The sequence below is a fragment of the Lathamus discolor genome, chromosome 1, assembly GCF_037157495.1.
Source record: "Lathamus discolor isolate bLatDis1 chromosome 1, bLatDis1.hap1, whole genome shotgun sequence".
Lineage (NCBI taxonomy): Eukaryota > Metazoa > Chordata > Aves > Psittaciformes > Psittacidae > Lathamus > Lathamus discolor.
Genome location: NC_088884.1, coordinates 34,012,974 through 34,036,402, shown reverse-complemented (window position 1 = coordinate 34,036,402; position 23,429 = coordinate 34,012,974). Strand labels below are relative to the sequence as shown.

Below are 23,429 nucleotides of genomic sequence, written 5' to 3'. Positions count from 1 at the left end.
GGGCCAGTAAACTCAGGACAGGAGCTCTGCTGTGCTACTTGACCTCAGTGATAGAGAACAGACCACCTACCTATTTATTTGTAGATGTGGCCATGGAGTCCTGCCCATAATGGGGATTGATGGCACAAAACAATACAACTTGTACCTCTCTCGAGATAAAATGGTGTAATGGCTCAGGAGGATAGAGATTTAATGTCTAATTTTCTCCCTTTAAATGTTTTAGGCACTGTGTTGTATCTAATTTTAAGATGGATAAATAAGACAATGACTTGTATTCTTGAGATGCATGCTTCTTTTCATACACTCTAAAATTAGTTTAGGGTAACTAGCTCAGATATATTCTGTTAAGTGTTTCAAAGTCAGGTGAGATTAATATACCACTGACATCTGTTCTGACTCTTTTAGCTGAGATGGTGTTTATACACTTGAGGAGGGGGAGATAGATTTACAGTTCCTTGGTTCCTCGTTCTTTTTTGCATTTTCCATAAGAGAGGCTGGGCAGCCTTCAGAGATTGTCATTCTAGGGCTTTCACGTTATTTTTTTCCATCATCTCTTCTATTCAGTATGAAAGTGGGATCTGCTGAGTTAACTATTTACAAATTGACCTGATTCCAATTAAGACTGTGGTGACTCCAGGTATAAAAATAGAATATTTCTTCAAGATTGGATAGCTTTTGCAGAGAATACAAGTAGTCTACAGACCTAGAAACTTAAAATTTGTAGATAAGCAAACATACATGCATACACACACAAAGCATTTCAGATGTTCTTTTCAGCCACTGTGGGCTGAACAGATCTAATTGCCTTCAGTTAAAGTGTTCTCTATTTGAGGAATAGTTATTGAAACTTCTGCAGTTTAAATAGCCTTATTTTTCACAGGTTCTGCACAGGAAACAATGTCAGTACTTTACAACATCGTGAATCTTGATTTTAATTGGTCTGCTTATGATGAACTTTAACAGACCTACCTTAAATTATGATTCTTTAACAGTTCAGATGAGTTTTATGAGAAACACATAACTTCAAGGTGCCTGTCATGACCGATTGACTTTTTTTTTTTTCCAATGGCAATTACTGATGTGTATTCAAACACATCAGCAGTTTTTGAATGGGACTACAGTGAGCTTCTGCTCTAGATTTGTATTGTGGAAGGCATCAAATATTCTTCCCACATCAAGACTGGATACTGTTTAGCATCCAGAGATCTGTTTGTGAGGAAATAATAATTATATTACAATATTTTTGAAAGGTAACTGGAGTTTGTGTGAATTCTTTCTTTAATCCTTTTATTTGTAATGGCCAGATTCTCCCTATATAGAATTATAAAAAGGCCTTAGTAAGAGTCATATTCCTAGATGAGAAATTATCCAGTTACTCTTATCTGACACTTTCCTGGATTACTGTAGAAAACAGGAGTTTGCAGCATTTATCATCAAATTATGGGAAAATTTCTTTTTCCTTTTTTTTCTTTTTCTATGGAAATACAAAATTGGATATTCTTAACATTAATGTGAGCAGGGAGGAAGAAGAAATACAGTGAATTAGAGGTAAATTTTTAGGCTTATGTCTGGTTCTCTAGGTGGTCTAAAGTAAATCATAACTTCTGAAATTACATTTTGATTATCCCACAGAATGCTGTAATGGTTCTTAGCTTTTACTTACGAACGTTGTGAATTAAAGTCTGATCAGGATATTGATGTCCTGAAATGATCAAACTGTCTTAATGCAACAATCATATCATCTGTTTCCTGTAGGAGAAGGAGTGATGGACTCAGGAGGAATAGTGATCTTTTAGAAAACATTAATTATGTGTGCAGAAACTGAGGAGAATTTATAACAAATGGCCTGGATCAGAAGGAAAAAAAATAAAGAAGAGAGACATAAATGTTATTTATTCCCACCTCATCTGTTGCTGCAGCAGATTCTCTGGGTGTTTTTCATCCGAACTCTGTAGATTAGACTTATGTTTAGTTATGTCTGACATGACATTTACAGAAATTTACAAAGGTCTCAGTTTTACTGGTGACACTTGTAAATCTCACCAGGTAAATGTGAGATTAAAATCAGGTACTGCTTCTCTATCTATTTAGTAGATCTGTGCACAAAGTGATAAACTATCAGCCACAAATGTTGATACAATTTATTCTTGTAACAGTGATCATAAAAGGGATAGAAAATGGCAAATTTATAATGCGTTCTTGTCACGTAGATTGTATTGAGAGCAAAAAATATCAAAACCTTTTTTTTTTTCATGGTAAAAACAGTCAAACTGTAATGAGAACAGAAGATGGGGGAAAAAAAATACCAATTCTCCAAGCTTCCTAAAATGCAATCTCACTGTTGCTCACAAGTGACATTTTCCAGATTCCCGTAGTCTGCTCCATCGTACGGTGGTTTTTTTGTTCTCTTAGTTGTCTCTAAGTGTCTCATTAGAAATATGCAGACTTTATAAAAATGTAATGTGGTCATGCCATTTTTTCAGAAGAAGAAAGAAGATAGAAATATTTTATGCCTTTCATCATTGTAAAGATAATGTAAGGTGATTACACTTTCTGACTAAACATGCAAAGTTTGAACCAAATAGAACCGATCTGGGTCAGCTTGAGAAGGGTTATAGGTGGTTTTGGACAGCAAATATAAACTGCATTAACATTGTTGAGTGGCATTTAAGTAGCTTGAGTTTGAGGTACTGCATGATATTCACCATGACTTTTAATAAATTCTAGAGCTTCATTCATGTCTTTTATTTACTTAGAGTCTTCTTATTCAGACTGGGTAGGACATACTTTCTGTTGTCCAATAATTCTGGAAACTCAGTGAATTTATTTCCTATTTGGTTGCACAGAAAGCTCTATAAAACATATATTCTTCAAATAGTCCTTTTGATAAAATGGATTCATTTTCTGACATATTGATTAAAACTGATTCATATTAAGAAGCAGCTCTTAAAAAAAGTGTATTTAGGCATCAGTTTTCAACCTCATGCTTTGGTAGACAGTAAGGTGTTACAACAGTTTCACAATGGCAGGTTTTTTCAAATACAAACTAGGAAACATACAGCTTCCTAGAAGGTTCATCAGATTTTAGAGAGGAAGCTCTAAAAGATCAGCCAGTCCTACGAATATGTATTTTTCTGCAAGTGTATTGTTTCTGTACTTACTGCTGTTACGCAACACAAATTACTTATCGAAGCATGAAGGCTTAGCAGACAGAGCAGCACTCTTTTCCTTTTCTCTTTTTTAAATCATCTTTTTTCTGAGAAGGATTTTTATTGATGGAATGAGAGTAAAGGGTTTTCTTTGTTAACTTGGAGCTTGCCAAGATTCTCTGGGTTTTGTTGTGCTTCATCCTCCATCAAGTGGGTTTCCCCATTCTTTGCAGTGATGCCTTTGAGCACTCATTCTGTCAAGCCTTGCACTGTAACTACCAGTACAGGTTGGGGGTTGACCTGCTGGAAAGTAGCGAAGGGGAAAGGGACCTGGGGGTCCTGGTGGATAGGAGGATGACCATGAGCCAGCAGTGTGCTCTTGCGGCCAAGAAGGCAAATGGCATCTTGGGGTGCATTAGAAAGGGAGTGGTTAGTAGGTCAAGAGAGGTTCTCCTCCCCCTCTACTCAGCCTTGGTGAGGCCGCATCTGGAATATTGCGTCCAGTTCTGGGCCCCTCTGTTCAAGAAGGACAGGGAATTGCTTGAAGGAGTCCAGTGCAGAGCCACAAAGATGATTAGGGGAGTGGAACATCTCCCTTATGAGGAGAGGCTGAGGGAGCTGGGTCTCTTTAGCTTGGAGAAGAGGAGACTGAGGGGTGACCTCATCAATGTTTACAAGTATGTAAAGGGTAGGTGTCAGGATGATGGAGCTAGGCCTTTTTCAGTGATATCCAGTGATAGGACAAGGGGCAATGGGTGTAAACTGGAGCATAGGAAGTTCCACGTTAACATCAGGAAGAACTTCTTTACTGTAAGAGTGACAGAGCACTGGAACAGGTTGCCCAGGGGGGTTGTGGAGTCTCCTACACTGGAGATATTCAAGGCCCGCCTGGACAAGTTCCTGTGTGATGTACTGTAGGTTACCCTGCTCTTGCAGGGGGGTTGGACTAGATGATCTTTTGAGGTCCCTTCCAACCCTTGGGATTCTGTGATTGTGATTCTGTGTAACTGTTAACTTCTGTAATTATTGAGTTTTGCTGTTCTATTCAGATTTTTTGCTAAAATCTGAGACATTTTCTACTTTGATTTGTGCATGTGCTTGTAAAATCAGTTCATGGGGTTTGTTGATTTAATTCAGTGAATCCTTTTAAGTAAAACCAGACAAAATCAGACTTAGCTCTTCTTCAGCTTCTTCTGTTTAGCACAATTTAGTCTGAAATTACATAGATAAATTTTTGTCCTAAAATACTCCATGTTGTTACAGATATGGCTTTTTTTTTCCTACTGCCATGAGAAACATCACCAATGAAATTCCTTAATGATTATTGATAGCAATTATTTTCTTGTAAGCTATTTCTAAGGAGTGTTTTGGTAATATTGCACATCATCATTCTTGCTGAGAAATATCAATAAATTTGTAAGATGATGATATTTGTAAGCCCAGTGAGAATTTCTTAGGCAAATACTCTATTGCAAAAAGAGAACATTAAAGACCTAGTAATTTCAGAGCTATCTACAGGTTTACTCTAATACACTGTAGTTGTAATGCACATTTTTTAAGCTATGATAGAAAAGTAGGTAGTGAGGCATTAAAGTATGTTTTTTTCTAAGTGCCAGTATAGCATAATCAGTCAGATTTAAGCAAAAGCATAATACAAACTGTGATAAAGTGAATGTCAGATTAGTTATCCAGGTAGGTGTTGTTACAACTGTAAGATCTAAACAGAATTTTATGAATCTGGCTAAGCATTTTAGGTTATGGTTTAGCTTTCTCAACATGACTATGGAATGAATAACCAGTTGAAAGAGCTATTTGCATAATTTAGTTTTTTTATTATTCCAGATGCCAGTGTAATTTATACATTTCTTGCTTGCAGTTGCTGCTTTAGATGTATTTTTATTTTATTTGAAACAGAAAATTAAATTTATACTGCAAAATATCTGAAAAGACAGCAGTAAAAATTCAAGCTTTTAAAAAAAAATCTGCTTAGTTGTCTTAGCAGAATTATTAGAATGATTGTATCCAAGTGCCATCTTTAAATAAAAAAAAGATTATTTCTGGAGTACTGGATTTATATTTAATGCAGGTTATTGGAGGACATAATTGTAACTGGCTTAATGTACAAAAATTCACTTCTGCTCACTGGAAGTTACTTCCAGTTCTGCCCTTGAAGACAGATGTGAACTTTCCACTTCATTGCCTAGAGATCTTTTTTGAAAAGAGCTCCATAAATGGTTCATTTTACAAGCATACTGTATATTGTTCTAGTGTCAAAGGCTTGGGAATTGATTACACAGACCATAATACATATATGATAATTTCTGTTTTGTTTTAGAAGGAAATTTGAATTCTCTGTGCCATATATCTGGAGTTATGATCTCTGTAATACACTCTTCATGCCTTTATGACTGCAGCTTTTCAGAACCCATGTCTACAAAGGGGTTTGCAGTCTGTGGTTATATACAATTTCTACCAATATGTAAAATATTTGCTTTTTATTTTTTACTCAGGCAGATTCTTATTTTACCAAAAAGTTTTTCTTTTGTTTTTAAATTGGTTTACATGATATATATGATTTTAAAAAAAAGTACATGAGAATCGCTGTTAAACTGTATAATTCCATAACAATGAGCAAATTTCTGTTCCAAAGATATCTTTCTAAAAAAACAAAACCAAAACAAAACCAAAAGAAAAAAAAAAAGAGAGAGACCAAAAATGTAAAAATTAAATTGCAAATTAAGGTGACAATGAATTAACTAGGTTGTACGTATTGTTTGGTTTTGGTCTCTTTTTTTTTGCTTTTCGCTTTTCAGCAAACAACTGAGAGCTATTGACTTCCATGTCATTTTTATCTCCAGATGTTTGTTCTTGACTTAATAGGGAACCTACAATTAAATTAATTAGAAGCTGACATCAGTATCACTTATCCTGGAAGACTGCATCATGTTATGTTGTCCATGATGTAAACAGGTTCTTTAAAGAGTGTTTCAAGAGTTGAGCAAATGCTTCAAGATTAATTAAGAATCAAAATTTGAATTTCAAGGAGAAAATAAGATCAGTCTATTTCAAATAACAGCAACACATTTAATAGATGGCTAATTGTTGTCCACATAGAGAATCATGGAGAAACAGAAGCTGGCAATGTGAAAATTCAAATGAATGTTGCTCTTATTTACTTATTTGCTATTTATATTGTTTGGTTTTTGTTTTGTTTCTAATACAGAATAAAAAGAAATAATTCAGTACAAGTTTTGGAGAATTAAATTTTTTGTTCACTTTTGTGACAGATGTCAATAGTTTAGGTGTACTAATAATTTCTATTTACTTATTAAAGTAAGAGAAATGTTTACTTCCAAAAGGACAGATGGGTTCTTGTCAATCGAGTAAATAGAGTAGATAACTGTAGGATACAGTATTTTAAAATATTTCTGAAAGTTTTCTATGGTTTGCAATGTATCTAAAGGTTTTACTAAGGACATTTTAGCATAAAACCCCCATTAAAATATGGTTGAAGAATCATAGAATCACAGAATGGTTTGGGTTGGAGGGGACCTTATGAAAGATCATCTAGTTCCAACTGCTGTCCATGTGCAGGGACACCTTCCACCTTCCAGTAGACCAGTTTGCTCAAAATCCTGTCCAGCCTGGCCTGGAACACTTCCAGGGCTAGGGCATTTGCAGCTTTTAATTGTTGTGGGCAACCTGTTCTAGTGCCTCACCACCCTCACAGAAAAGAACTTCTTCCTAGTATCTAATCTAAATCTCCCCTGTTTCAGTTTAAAGCAATTCCCCCTTGTCCTCATCCTAGATGCCCCTATAAGAAGTCTCTTGCTAGCTTTCTTGTAGAGCCCGTTTAGGTACTGAACAGGCCATGCTTTCAAGATAAAAATTAAGCTTCCACGCAGCTTCTGCCGTCATTGTGAGAATGATAAAAATGTGATGTTAACCACAAGAATAAGGTTTCTTAAATCTGCTATAAGGTAGAAAATCAGTAAGTATGTTTTAAAATATGAATTAAAATTGTGTGATTTCAAAATAAGTACAGCCATATTTATTCTGGGTTGTTTTGTTTTTTTTTTCATTAGTGTGGTAGAGCTTTGAGACAAAATAGCTGTGATATATGATGACAAAAGGACTGTGAGTGTAACATACATTTATAATCTGGCTTCATGGGATAAGAAAGCACTGAGCTTGTATCACATTAATTTTGGTCTTGCAATACTTCCTTTATGGTTTAACTTTTTAAAGATTTTAAATTATTCTGTAGAAAAATAGAATTAAAACATCATGTTTTCACTAGGTTTTTTTTTGTTGCTTTTTTTTTTTGCGTCATCTTAGAGTCTGCATGTAAAAAAAATTCTGCAGATAGAGTAATTATTGGAGCAATTAACTTTGAAGATGGCTTCTACCCCCAAAATTTGCATATCTTTCTAATAGAAATGCTGAAAGGTTGAGAATACAAACCTCTTGGTAAAACTAAAAGGACTTTTGCATTAAAAGATCAAATCTATTGAGAATAATGGCCCCTTCGGGCCATAAGATTTTATGAATATATTGAGTGAGTTTGTTTGGCTTCATACAGTATTCTGCATACATGTGAGTGTCCATCTGTGTATCACTCATACATGTATGAGTGAAGATGAGTGACTTGCCCTTTTCATTAAAAATTTGGTATCTTAGAGCAATTGGCTGAAGCTGTGGAGAGAAATCCTCTGTCTTCTCATCAAGGGGGAATTCTCAATCATCTTAACTAGCTAACTAATTGTGTAGTTAGTATTAAAGCTGAGCTAGCGTGGTTGCTCTGGAAGGATTCTTTATGCTTCTGGAGATAGCATGTAGTGAAAGAACAACTAAGGATTGTAGGGTGATAAGTTTGGGGGCATTTTATTTTTTGCTGTCTGTGTAGATACTTTATCCGATTCATAATCAGTAAAGCAGTGCCATGTGTATTTTGAGATGTGAAAACCTGAATTACAAAATTAAATAATCTTGAAGTAATTTATGTAAAATTCCTGGAGATTGGAAATGTTTGGTATTTTTGTTTAGAAATAGTTGTGGAATTCCAGTTAAAATTTATTCAGTCTTACAGAAACAAGTATTTCATCATAAACTACAAATAAGGTTAAACTGTGAAAAGGTTGAATTTTATGAATGCACTCTTGGACTTAGTGGTTTATGTATAGTTGGAGGTTTTACCCTGACTGCAGATCTTTGGCATAAGGTAACAGCATAATGCATGTGTGTATTACTAGGCATTGTGAGTCCACTGGGATACCACAGTTCAACTCAATATTTTGGGGCTGTACACTTACTTCCAAGGTGCTAACACTAATGAGACAGAAAAAAATAAGAAAAAATAAATCCCCTTATTTAATTGTATTTTGTTTGTTTCGCGTTTTATTTTGTTTTTCTTTTCCCCAATTAAAACCTGTCTTTTCATTTTATATTTAATATTTATATTTAGAGTTAGCAGTATGCTTGTTTTGGGCATTCCTACGTGGGTTTAGATTATTTGGTATATTCTTTGCATAGCTGTACTCATGGTGTCTCTTGAAAGTAAACTCAAGCTCATTATGTATGATTGCTGGAATAGATAGTATTTATTTGCACATTGAACACCAAGAAAATATCTGCTTTAAGTCATACTGTAGCATCACACAGTTATACTTTTCAACAGATTGCAAGCATGTTTCTAAAAAAAATATTGAGAAGAAATTTTAGTGCCTATTGGTCTAAAGTTTTCCAAGAAAAGTGTTTTATTTTTAATTCTTTACACACATATTCGCCAAATTATAGAAGTACACAGCATGCTCCCCTTTTTGAGTTAAAGTATTTGATGGAGTTATCTTGCTGACTAAATGGTATATAGCTTTTCAAGACAAATCTTTCCAGTATTTCCTATTGTGTGGCTTTGTAAGAGCAAAATTATAGGCAGAAAAGTGCAAGGTAAAATCAATGAGCAGCATCTATGGAAAAGATTGCTATTAGGTAAAATACATGTACTACAGTCTTCTTGAGACATAAGCAACATAAATCTCAAAGGATGCAGAAGCCAAGATGTGAAAAAAAGCTTGTTTTTTTCCCTTTGCACCTGTACCTCATCTATCCCTTTGCCTTTCCCTGGACTTTGGACTGTGCTTCCTCGAAGCTTAGGAATTTGCCTCTTATCATTGAAAATGGCCACACCTAATGATAAAGTATTATTCTGACAAAAGCAGCCAGTGCTTTTGTAGGAGATGGCAACTGTGTGCTCCTATGCTCTGCTATCTCTTTGTGCTTTTGTCATGGTTTTAAAGCAAGGAAGTCAATATGGTTTTTACTTCCTCATTTTGGGTATTTAGGAAAGATTTGCCCTGCAAAGATCTCCAGAAGTTGCTGGAAAGTCTATGCACCTCTCAGCCTGTATCATATCACACAAAGTTCTGGTCATTCTGCACATACATAATATTGATTTCCTTTGTTTACTTTATTATCTCTTTACTGCCATGGCAGCTGCTAGTACATCAGGAAATGGTTGTATGCAACTTTCTTCCTGGTTTTGTAGTTAATGATTAATATAATTTTCCAAAGCCAGGTAAGTGATTTTCCTTCACTTTCTGCTGCATCTGTGCTCTCTTCCTTGGGAAAAGTCTGTTTCCCTGACTGTGAATTATTCCCCAGTCATTTGTCTGCTTGTTTTTTTTGCCTTTCCCCTTCATTTTCAGCAAGTAAAGGATTCACATATCAGTCATGTAACACGGAGAGCAAACATTATACATAAATCATTACTAAATTATAATAAATGATAAATCCAAGTGTAGTAAACATAACTGATGAAACAGATATGCACACTGTAGTTCTGGTTAAAGTAAGATTCAAACAGAAAAGATGAACTGAAAAATGGGAGTCAGTTGAAGTGTCTTTCAGTATTTAGAGCTTTCAAAAGACCATTTATTTAGGTATCATGTTACATATTTAGGACCTTACCTCAGGCCATCATTTTAAGAAAAGATTATCTTTGGACTTTAGTGTAGGCTCTCGGCATATCTCAAATTCATCTTTGAAGTGAGGTTTGTCTGGAGCATACCTTGATGCTGGGTCTCTCCCCAAACAGTGATAGATAGCCTACCAACGATCATAGAATTATAGAATCATAGAATAGTTAGGGTTGGAAAGGACCTCAAGATCATGTAGTTCCAACCCCCCTGCCATGGACAGGAACACCTCACACTAAACCATCCCACCCAAGACTTCATCCAACCTGGCCTTGAACACTGCCAGGGATGGAGCACTCACAACCTCCCTGGGCAACCCATTCCAGTGTCTCACCGCCCTAACAGGAAAGAATTTCCTCCTTATATACAATCTAAACTTCCCCTGTTTAAGTTTTAACCTGTTACCCCTTGTCCTGTCACTACAGTCCCTGATGAAGAGTCCATCCCCAGCATCCCTTTAAAAAATATATATAAGGATATATAAAAGGATATATATATATATATAAAATATATCACTATATGAACGATCTTCATATCTGGAGATAATGTACCATAGGCTGGTGAGTGAATTTGAGTAGTCAGGGTCAAAATGTTAGGTCCTCAGTTAGGTATTAAAATTTAAGTGGGATAAGACTGGACGGAGCTAGGAGTTAAAAAAACAAGCACTTCTTTAAGTACATATTTCCTTCCTCTTCCATGGCATTTCACTTTAAGCGTAGATCAGCCACTTCCACTTATGTGAAATAACATGCAGATCCCTTTTCATAAAAAGGACCGTTCATGCAGTAATAGACAAAATATGAGCAAAAGGCAGACACATTTCAATCTGTTTTAGCAGAGATTTTTGTTTTTACAAAGCATATTGTTGAAATGAGCTACACATGTTAGTTTTAGGATTATCTGGCTTGCAAGAGCAAACAAAATGCAAAATGACTCTTCAGAATAACAATGTGTATCACTTGTCTCTGTATTTCTGTTGGGGATGACCAAAATCAAGAAGATTTTACAGGGAATGGCTGAGCTGTTTATTAATGTGATCTATTAAGGTTTAGATAAAAAGGTTGTACTTTTAGTTTATCATCAAATATATATTCTGAGATATGATGAAGAGCCACTAACCACTAGGCACTCTAGAGCATTAAGAATAGTTCTACTTTTAATACAGAATTCATCTCATCTAGTTCCATTGCTAAGCCCTGTTTTTTTTAACAAAACCACTTTTCTCTATATTCTCCATGAAAGGTCAGCTTTGAACACAGGACTGAATAGAACACAAACTCTTCAGGGGATGGAATTGTTTGTTGGTTTAGTGCCATCCGTGACACTAGACATTATGTCAGTTCAGAGCAAATAATAGGAATGATGGGATGGGAATACTCATGCTCTCTGCTGACCAGTTGTGTGGGGAATAGTGATTCAGCTGCTAGAAGGCACAGAAAACAATTATTCTTTGAGACTGTTATAATAAAGGGTACAAAGGAGCATACTAGGGCCACTCCACATCTATATGTAGCTAAGAAAGATTGCAATAAACTAACATTTTTAAAGCTCAGAGTAAACGGATTTGTAAATAAACAGTTTTGTAAATAACCATTTATTATACTAAAAATCATCACTTCGGACACTAACACAACCTTGTATTTCTTTGGTCTGTATGATCTAAATCGGATAACTACAATAATACAAGCAAAGCAAGTAAAAATAATGTAAATAGAGGTCTTATGCTGCCATTAATTCATTCAAAACAGCATGTTCATTTGTCATGGATGCAAATAGATTGAAATTGTTTTAGTCGTCTTTTTTAAGGAGATTGAGAATCTCCTTAAAAGAACCTTTGAAAGAGAATGTCATTGCAACAATTGTCATCTGAGTGTCAGATGACACAGATGAGTGTCAGATATATGGTGAAATATATGTGTAATTATTATCTTCTAATCATGGAACCTAAATCCTGAGTCGCTAGTGTCATTTATGAGTAGAAAGTGAGATACCAAAATAATATTGAAAACATGCTGGGATGCACTTCGCGAATTGGAAAACTGCTTATTATAGAGATTTTATTGTGTTTAAGGACAGAAAGCTCTCCACATCTGATTTTCACTGTATTTTGTTGTAAAAGTCAATATCCAAAAATATCTTAAAGACTTAAAAACCAAAAAGAAAATGTAAAATAAATCTAGTTCATGTTTGTTTGATTAGCTTTTTGGTTTCTAAAAACTGCAGTATCTTAAGGCATGAATGCCTGTAACTATGGATATAGCTTGTACAACTGAGGACACATAGTTTCCTGACACAGAAGGAAACTTTGGTAAGGATAGATCGGATCCTCAGACTGTTTATGGAGTTCTTCACAGAGAAAGAGGGATATACTAACTTCGGGTGATAGGGATGGGTTCTTTCTTTGACTAGAGGACAGCAGTTAACTGCAACAAAACTTGGAGTATTACACTTTAGCAGAAAACCCAATACTCAAACCTAAATGCCAGTCCACATATCTAACTCTTTAGATGTTCATATTTAAAATACAGAAATAAATAGATGTATGTAGTCCAAAGCAAAGCTATAGTATGGAGTCAGGAAAGTTTGTATATAAAGGTAAAAAACCAAAGTATGTACGTAAAGTAGATATTCTTCATTTGAACTAAAGAAATCAATAATATCATAGTAGGATACATATTTTCATGAATCTTTGTTAGAAATGGAAAATCAAGAGAATATTTATAACAGGAGAGACTTTTTTAACTGTCCCTTCATAAAACACTGATTATTAACACTTTCCTAAATTCAATTTTGCAGATTTGCTAATTTAAGCATTCAATCCATAGGCTTACAGGATATTATTCCATGTGAATTAGAGGTTAATATTCAAATTTATTTTATGGTAGCACCTGGAGATCTTTTAATGCTATTGTGACAGACACTGCAAGTGTCTAAAGAAGCTGCAATCTCAGAATCTTTCCTTGCACAGGTGTACAAAAAGATTTATTCTCCTTCACATAAGGCTTTTGGATTTTCATTGTAATTCAGAACTTCTTTAAGTGTACGCGGATCTACGCGGATCTTAAACATCCCAATTCCACTGAAGTACTTGAGGCTCTTCCATTTATTTCTTTGGTAAGGCCCATCTCAACATTGTTTTTTTTCCCTTCATTGGGGCTGGTTTTGCCCTGGCAACAAAAGAAGAGGTCACCAGAGGGAATGATGGGGATTTCTCTGTGTACCACTAAGGAGGAAAGCTGCTTAATTTTGGGTAACAGCACCCCTATAGCTACACCTGCCAATACAAAAGAGGACTATTAGTCATTTTTGTTATACCAGTGTACAAACAAAAAAGCAACAAACTGATGACAATGCAGTTAGATGCAGAGTAAAAAATAAAAAATATTCCCCTTCCACAATAAAAACCACTTATTTTTTTGACAGCTTAGCTTCTTTTGAATCTATGATGATGTATACCCTAGTGATTGCGCATTGACAGCGTAATTCTAAGCCTCTAAATGCCCTTAGCAAAATATAGGAAATCAGAGTATACACAGACACAATCCAGATGAAAATCACAATATCTATCAAATTTAATTACTAAAATAAAAACTTCTGATCAACAGAGCAGTTGCTAAAAAGACAAAATTTCAGCTTTTTTATGAAGGTGCTGGGCTGCATCTTGAAGCAAGTTTGAGGCACACCTGTTTCATAATTGTCATCACTTGAGGAAGTAGGTCATCCTTATGTTGTCATATTTTGTATTTCATCTGATCATAATTAAGTGGAATATTCAGTATTCCCAACCCCATTAAAATTAAGGAGCAGAGAATTCCTGACAAATGGGAGAAATACCAACTCCTCTGTGCTTTTCTGGTAATCTGCTGCAGTATTTGCAACTCTCTTCCTTCAACACTTGGTGTGGGAGAGAAAAAAGAAATCATTAGAGACAACAAACCAGCTGATAAAGTTCCATAAGTGCTTTCATTTTTTTCTGGAGCCAAAGCAAAAGCTTAGGGTGTTAGGAATAACTCGCTGATTGCTCTACCACTCTAAAAAATAGACCTTTTTATTTTATTTAAGATGTTAGATTTTGAAACTTTCTGACTGAATATCATGTTACAGTTTGTGATGCCAGGGTATTAGTTTTTAGCACATTCACAGAATCGCATAATGGTTGCAGATGCAAGGGACCTGTGGAGGTCATCAGGCTTTGTTTGACAGGCCAATAACAAGGCAGAGAAGAATTTCTTGGGATATATTATTAAAAACAAAGGTAGACTGGCAGTACTTTGATCTCTTATGCTATTATTATCAGTCCAGCCTGCAAGGTGCGTCTATTCAGAAATTCACAGTCCCTGAAAGCTTCTGCTAGTGAGTAAACACAGACTTTAATGGAAGACATTAAGCATAAGGAAAAACAAAAAGGAGGGGAAGATTCAGTTAGTGGTTTCGCATACACGCTGCATCAAGATAAAAGTTCCAGAATGGATTTTGAAGGGGTAACTATGCAGCCAGTGACAATCTCATTGATGTTTTGCATTCCTGTATACCTTTATTGTTTTATTTGTTGCCGTATCTTCCAATTCAGTATTCAAGGTGATACTCACTAGGTAAGCTGTAGACAGCCTAACTCATCTGATCAGCTACACTCTTGCCCTGTAGTCAGTGGATACAAACAGACACTTTTAAAGTGCCATCTTTTTATCATATGTCCTATGATAGGTGAGATTAACAGCCTTCTAAATGATCCTAGTTTTCTCTACTGAAGGTAAGTTACCAACCACGATTATAAATGTCTACACAATACACATCCTCAGTTTAGTGGAAATCCTGCTTTCTCTGCTGCTCAGGTAATTCCTACCCGAGTATTTTGAACAATGCTAATCTAAAAGTAAGATTTAACAGCATAAAGAAAAAGTGTTAAGTTAGACCTCACTGAGTAATTATACAGTAATTCCAATAAACTTGAATTTATGTGACTTGAATATGTCTTTTAATATTCTGGAATGTTTCTTTCTCCCTGTAAAAGCATGAAATATATTATCATTATGAGATGCTGGAAGACGCTTAAGGCAACTGAAGGCAAAAAAGATCAAGAGGTAATTTTTAAGGGGTTTAATGACAGTTTTACTCCAAAGCACTTTTTGTAAAGGCAGCAAGCTAAAACAGCCTTCGGAAATTTATGATTCTTTTTATTAGAAATGCTTTATTTCCTTCAGTAATGATTATAATTCCCATAATCTAAGACAGAAGATCGTGGACTGCAGCCATAGAATAAAATAGATTTTACTTTTATTGCTGCCTATCAGACACCAAATAAAAAAACTGCTGCATGCAGAAATGGCAACTCATCGAGCAGACTATATGCTAAAGTATCACAGTTCAGAAAAAATACCAGCAAAAGTTAAGTATCATTTTGGAGGTATTTTTTTTGTTCTAGATTTCTGTTACACTTCAGAGTTTACATAAAGAAAAGCTTCATTCTAGTCTTATTTTGATATTGTGTTTTCCAGTGGCTGAAAGATAGCTTGACATTTAAAGTCAGCTAAATGCTACGAATCTAGTTATGAATGCTAATAATATAATGCATTCTGCTCATGAGTACTATTACACAAAGGTAGTTTGTAAACCTGGTAGAATTTCATGAATCATTAAGTGATTTTGTTCGTAATCATATCATATATTAAGATTGGCTGCATTTCTCCCTGCTACCACTTCTATTGTATCGTACTCCAAACTGCAAATCACTAATAGCAAGGAAGGTCTTCTAGTTTCAAACCTAAATTTATCCATGGACAATTTATACCCATTTGGTTTGCAGGCAGTATACCTTTCCTCCTACATAAGTCATATTTATGGGATTCATTGTCCTAGGTTATATTAGCCATATTCTTCTAACTTCTTCTCCAGAGTCAGCCATCTGACTAGACTAACCATTTGTTTGCACATCCTTTCTCCACTTGGGGTGAAATCCCAAAATATGTTTGAGATCCTAAGTGACATTTTAGACAAAATTCATGTGTATAAACTCAGAAGAATGACCCTGGAAAATTGCTTGTGACCTTCACAAGCACACAGTGTCTGTGAAAACCTTTCTATGGTTTGCTAAATCTGGACACCTCAGAGCCTGAGCTGTGGACCTTGTCTCTGCCAAGCTGGTTGCTTAGTCAGTTGCCTCCTGGCCTAGCACTCCAGATAGAGAGAAGTGTAGGGGGTTTGTGTTTCATTTTGGTAATTTTTTCTCCTGCCAGATCTACAGTCTGATTTGGTGGTCATGCTTTGAATACATATGTCCCTCTATCATACTGTGCAATGGTGGTGGTAACTTCTTTACATGTAAGTCTGCCAGTATGCCCATTTCCCCTAAAAGCAGGAGTGTGACATTTGCTTGTGGTCAATCTATTATAAAAAATCATGATTAAAGCATATATTATGTGGACCATACCTTTAACTCTGAATCTTAACTGCACTATAGATATCTTTTTATCTACAAGGATACCGAATATTTTGGTGCTTGTTTACATTTCCCTTGCAGAACTTGATTCAGCTAAATTTTTGGAAATTCTTTCCTATCCCTATTCTTTCTTATCTTCAAGATGGAGTTTGCTATGCTCATCAAGTTGCTTTTCCTCTCTTGATGGGATATTTTCTATTATTTCATTGATTGGCTTGTTCATGTGGTATCTTGGAAACATGCTGTACAAATTTGTGAAAATAAAAAACAAATCAATTAAAAAGAAATAATCCAAGGTAAAACTGTCTTATAGTCTCAGAACAAATATTTTGTATTCATATTTATACCAGAGATATCTTAATTTTAAATGTATGTTTATCACATTTTCTAAGAAACATATTCAAATCTATGCTTAGGAAAAAAGAAGTTGTAATAAGAAATATATTTTAGTGACTGCCTGCATTGCTTCTCCCTCTGTGTTTTTTAGGAGGTAATTAGAGAGGAAAAGCATGCTTTTCTTTTCATAGATATAGTCAAAGTTTTATAATTATGATATATTTTTGATAAGGATTTTGTTTTGCAATGTGATTATTCTAGATAGTGAAATCAGAAGGGTATTAATTTTACAGAGATTTATTTCTTAAGGATTTTTCATTCCTGTGTTGGTTTTATTATTTTGTTTTACTGAGAGCAGTAGAGAGGAAGAACTAGGAAGAGATAAATCATACAATCATAGAATAGTTTGGGTTGGAAGGGACCTTAGATATCATCTAGTTCCAAACCCCTGTCATGGGCAGGGACACCTTCCGCTAGACCAGGTTGCTCAAAGCCCCATCGAACCTGGCCTTGAACATTGCCAGGGATGGCGCATAAAAATTATCTAACCATGACAAAACTAAAGCATTTGCCTTCTGAAGTAACTTAGAGATATTTTATGGGAAGAAGCATTTGTTTTCACCTTCACAAACATAGTAAGTACTTTGAGTTACTTTCAGCTAGAGAAAAACTCCAGTTTACCAATTAGCATTTTCCAAGAGTGTGTAATGAATTTATCAACATACTGTAATAAAAAAATCCTTGACTGGCTGGGAGATGGAACAGCTGACCTGTTATTTTCAACATGAAAGTATGTAGTGTTGTGGTGTGTGAATGCAAAAGCAAAGGACTGAAGAGCTAAGCTCTTACATGACAAGTGAAAAATTGACATTCACAATGAACGTTAAATGTTTGCCCTTTTCATGATGACATTTATTTATTATGAAACTGAATGAGAAGGACATTTTGACACAGCTGCTTTCTTCAGTCCAGAAATATGGGGTTGTAAGGATTGGTGGGAGAGAGGAATGGATTCAGAATGCTAAAAACACAGTAGTATCACTTGTGATGCCAATAATTGTGTCTACTGCTAATTCAGGAACCAAAGGGTGTGAAGAATTCTGTAAAGAACTAAGAAGATTTATTTAGTGAAGATTGCTAAAAAAAGATGATTTCCATTTCCCACATCCTAATAAATTTCTGTTGACATGCTAACTGAAAAGATCGCCTTAGGGAAAAACTTTCATTTAGGGTATGAGGTTAACTGAGGAGAAGACAAGTCTAAAACTGAGGCATATGACTTCATGGTACAAAATTTGATTTTACAGAGAACCATTCTGTCAGACAATCAGGAGCTGGGGGCTGGTGATATAAGAATATTCTTGTTGGCTCTTTTGTGATCAAATATCCACATGATTATAAAAAATTAGACTGGAATTTAAAACACATAGCCCAAGAAGAGTGTTTGTCATGTGTATATAGCAACACTAAACAATAAAATAGAAAATAGATGCAGATATAACAAAAGTCCAAGAGGACAATTGAAGGCTTAGTAAATTACTGTCAATCTGGACAATTCCAGGTCATTTCACTAGCATCACTTGCATCAATATTGAAGGGAGGCAAGACTGGGATTCTCATCTCTTGACAAGATTTAGTGTAGTTTGCCAGTTTTCTCATCATCACCTTCCCTTGCTCATGTTAATTGTAATTGCTTTTATTTTCAAGAGACTTACTCTACTGTATGCTAAGCTCAGAGCACAGTCCTTGAGTTGAAAAGCTTTACTCCAGAGATACTGAATAGGGATGGTGAGCAAAGCTGAGGAAAGAGTGGCTGGGTAGCTGTTTTGATCTTTAAATACTTAATACTATTTCTGAAGTTCCTAAAGTTACTATAGGCAGTTCAAAGAACTGAATCTGTGAAGGATTTAAATGGGTGAAGTGACTTGATGAATCTGAGATAAAGCAAGTTTGTGAGCAGTGTGAGTAAGCTTCAGCTGAAGAAATACTAAATAGATGCTACATAACCAGAAGAGCTAGAAGTAATAAGAGACAGATGTGTATGTACAGAAAAGAAACAACCATAGAAACCCTAGAAACCGAATATGGATATATTATGAAGAAATACATTGAAATTGTGTCACGAACAAATGGTACTTTGAGCACAACATGTTAATTTAACGTATGAAGTAGCATGTTCTTTACGAATATCTATATAGCATGTATGTGAAATTCATCAAACTATTGAAGCATGGATTATTTCATGATAGTAGCCATTTAATTATGTTTTTATGAAATTAAATATGGTTAAGTCTAGATTCTGAGAAGCTTATTAACAGGTAAGTATTGGTGACAGAAGCTATATTACCACAAATAATGGTATTATTTCTGCTTATATTGTAAAATGAGTATTTGTCAGGCTGATTGGAGAACACAAAACCTGCCCACTCTTTAGGTTGGGTTTAAAAGCTTTTGAGCCCTCCAAAAAATTTAACTGGAAAACAAAAAATCTGTTATGATTACCTAGTCAACTTTGTGTAGTGTGTAGTGGTCTTTACAAACTTTATCAGAAAAGAATCAAGGGTACTCTGGAATTGGATCTTTGTTCTATAGTTGTCATTTATTTATGCTAAATGTTATCTTACAGACTCCTGATCATACTAACATCATGATTTTCTCTGGGCCACATTTCTTTCCTGGTGTGTTGCTTTTCTCTTAAGTTTATAAAAGACAGTTCACAAAATACTTATGGCTTCCAGTATTAGTTTCTAGGAAAAAAAAAAAAAATGTTGCTGCCCATAAAAATGAAGCATAGTAGAATTTCCAGAGCTAACTTATATTTCACATTCTTTAAAAAATAAGTTGCTTTTATTTGCATTTTTTAATTAGTGCTTCCCAGATAAATGACATGTAGTTGAAGTATGTTAAGTCCTATGGAGGAGGATAATCTTCCCTGGAGGTTTATATTTTAATTCTTTTTTCCTCAGAAAAACTAAACCTAAATTGTATTTATAGACAGAGCCACATTCAGTTTGCAGTTGTATAGGGTATAGTGCCTACTAGTGACAATTGTTAGATTACCTGAAGGATAAAGTATGCATTCTTGGATTTCTTGTGCCTGTATCAAAATTGTCAGAAAATTACTTAATACATTATATAGCCTCCTCTTATTTTTTTTTTTCAACAGAACTAGCTCGCTATTTTTTTTTCAAAAGGGCAGCATCATCGTGGTGATTTGCTTATTTGAAAAACAATTAAAAAGCAAGAGCCAATTAACAATGGGATTTGGATCTGAACTATGCAGATACACTTCATAATTTGAGGTTTTGGTAGCTTTTAGATTCTCGAAAGCATTTGAAGCCAGCTAGTCTCAAAACCACTTAATTTCTAAAGGTACCAAAAATCTGGACACACCTTCTGAGCACAGAAACTTTACTAAACACCAATGCACTCAGAAATATTCTGGTTGGGATATGAGGGCCGAGCACATAAGCTCATTAGTGATGAATAGAAGGATGTTCCCTTCTGCTTAACTACTTTGAAAAGCCGCTTGTGGTCATCATCACTTCTGGGTCACTCTGAGAGATGCCATATGAATGACAATGGACTGGCATCACTGACTGTCGATTACTCCTGGGAGGAAAACCTGCCAAAGCATTTGTTAAGGCACCTCTTTATGCTGAAAAGGGCAGGTTATGGTGTCAGAGGCTAGGGAGTCTGATGCTTGCACCTTGTAATTTGGGCATCCTTTGCAGGCAAGAGCAGAGCTTCAGTTCCAGTTTTTAGTTTTTTGTGTTGCTGCATTTATTACTGTATTATTTGTCAATATAAAATGCATGAATGTTTCTGAGGTTGCACACTTCTGCCAGAAAACCTTTCTGACTAAATGCCACATTATTCTGGGCAACTGATTATTTACCACTGGATATTCTAAAATATTCAGTGGCATATAACTGGTCAGTCATCTGCACTATTCTAATATTATCAGTAGTATTACCTATATAATTGCTGATAGAACAATTTTGCTCTGTTTTTCGTGTGCTTCATATTCAGTAGGACACTAGGTTCTCTAAATCAGAGAAATACAAAACCTGAATTGCTTAGAACTTCCATCATCCCAGTAAAAGTAGTTAAAAAGAAGCATTCAAATATTTTAATGCACTGCATAGACCTCTTATGCTCCAGTGAAGCTCATGTTGAAGTAGCGAAGTAAAGCTTCATTGTCTATTATAGTATCCAGAAGATTCTGGCCTTTTTCTTTCTTTCCAGTATTTTTCTGTGTTAAAAATTTCCTTTTGCTATTCTAAAGAATCTGTACCCCAAATCCCACTAGAAACATTCTGAAAACTCCTCTCATGTAGTAGCTAGGCAACTGGCACCAAGATCTTTTGCACAGATATAAGCATTTGTCCTTTTTTTTTTTTCTGATTTCTGGGAAGAGCAAAAAGGAACCAGTGTGCAGCAGGGATTTAGCAGTAAAGAGAGCAGACGGGTGATGTTCCTTTTGATTTACAGTCATATTAAATTAATACACCGATACATATACAGAAATTCAAGAAGGGAAGGTAACTTATGAAGAGAACCACAAAGAGCCACAAGTCCCGGTTGGTCACCCTTTACTGAAATTTACAAAATTAGAGGGACCTGTTTATAGAAGCTTTAGAAAACAATAGGTGTTAGAAGTATATAAGCAAACTTAGTACATAAAGGTCACCAATACTTTGGAACAATGTAATTGCCATTAGTTTTCACAGTGTATTTTTATATTTGTTCAGCTCTGCTTTCTGGAACATGACATGCGTAATTTCCATTACAAAAAGGTTATGGATCTTCCTGCAAGAGCAGCAAAGAAAATAGTTTCTCAGTATGCATAGCATTGAAATTAAAAGTATTCAACTGTATCAGTTGAAAAAAAAAAGCCATAATTTTATGTTAAGTTTTCAAATTAAGTAACTTCCTATGTTTGTTGTATCACAGGTACAGGAATGGCTGTGCTTAAACTGCCAGACCCAAAGGGCAATGTCAGGACAACTTGGGGATATGAGCAAGGTGCCACTTCCGAAAACAGGCCCTTCACAACCAGTATCCAAACCACCTGCCTCTCCTCAAAAACAGTCTGTGCCTGCTGTCTCACATTCCCCTCAGAAGACTTCCACACCGCCTACTCCAGCGGCAGCAAAACCAAAAGAAGAACCAGGCATTCAGAAGGAAGCTCCAAAACTTCCACAGGGGAGACTGGAAAAAACATTGTCAGCAGATAAAATCCAACAAGGAATTCAAAAAGAAGATGCAAAACATAAGCAGGGAAAACTTGTCAAGACACCTTCAGCTGATAAAATCCAACGTGTTTCTCAGAAGGAAGACCCAAGACTCCAGCAAACAAAACTGACAAAGACAGCCTCATCTGATAGAATTTTGCATGGAGTTCAGAAGGAGGATGCAAAATTTCAAGAGGCAAAACTGGCAAAAACATCCTCAGCTGATAAAATTTTGCATGGTGTTCAAAAGGAAGACCTGAAACATCAAGAGGCAAAATTGGCAAAGGTGCCCTCAGCTGACAAGATTTTGCATGGGATTCACAAAGAAGACCCAAAAGTCCAGCAGCTGAAAATGGCGAAGGCACTCTCAGCTGACAAAATCCAGCCTTCAGTTCAGAGGGAAGATGCACAACCTCAGGAGGTCAAATTGTCAAAGGCAGCTTCAGTTGATAAAATCCAACATGGAATTCAGAAAGAAGATCCAAAACTTCAACATGAGAAAATCATGAAAACTTCATCAGTGGAGAAAATCCAACAGGAGGCTCAAAAAGAAGAATCAAAACTTCAGCAAGGGAAACTGTCAAAGACACTTTCAGCAGATAAAATTCCTGCAACAGTAAGTTCAGACCAAAAGAAACCCCTGAGCACATTGGAAGAAGATAAAAAACCTGTGCTCTCAGAAAAGAGCACACCACATCCAGAGGACAAAACAGAACAAATTATAGCTGAGACTAAAGACCGTGCTGCTGAACAAAAAGCAGAAGTTGATGTCCCTTACAAGGGTCTGCAAGCTAAGAAGCAAGAGGATTTAAAGAAAGAAGGTTTGACAACTGGTATTTCACAAGTGGTTTTGAAAGCAGAAAAAGCTCAGGAAGAAGAAATTCCTGTTCAAGCAGCACCTGTGGCAGGAACTGACCATGTGGAACCAGTGAAAGAAAAAATAGTAAGTGACTTTATACCTCTACCCCCTGTTCTTCCTTGCCACAATTTAGAATCTGACCCTCTATGTCTTCTGCTCTTTATTGTTATTCTCTGTACAGGATGATTTGAAATGATAAAATCAATGACTCCCGTTTAGTGGAAGTTTCACTACTTAGTCCTATGCTCCATGTGCAACTTTTCAACACTTCTTGCATGATTTTCAGTTTCAAGCAGTTAAGCATTTGAAACTAAGTAGAAGTTCTTGTTTAATCAATTTTCCAATGTTCCTGATTTATTTACCTGCTTCTGTAGACTCTCTGGACTTTGGAGTTTAATTGTTCAAATTCGAGTGTTTTCATAGTTTTTAATCCCAAAA

General features: G+C 35.5%; 1 protein-coding gene across 1 annotated transcript in view; it reads left to right on the top strand.

Annotated features, from left to right (window-relative positions):
- PCLO (piccolo presynaptic cytomatrix protein) overlaps positions 1–23,429 on the top strand; it is a 359,578-nt gene that overhangs the window by 149,084 nt on the left and 187,065 nt on the right. The window contains exons 4-5 of the mRNA XM_065667248.1: positions 21,852–22,328; positions 22,404–23,075. Coding sequence (XP_065523320.1) covers positions 21,852–22,328; positions 22,404–23,075 — 1,149 coding nt within the window. The remainder of the gene's footprint in view (positions 1–21,851; positions 22,329–22,403; positions 23,076–23,429) is intronic.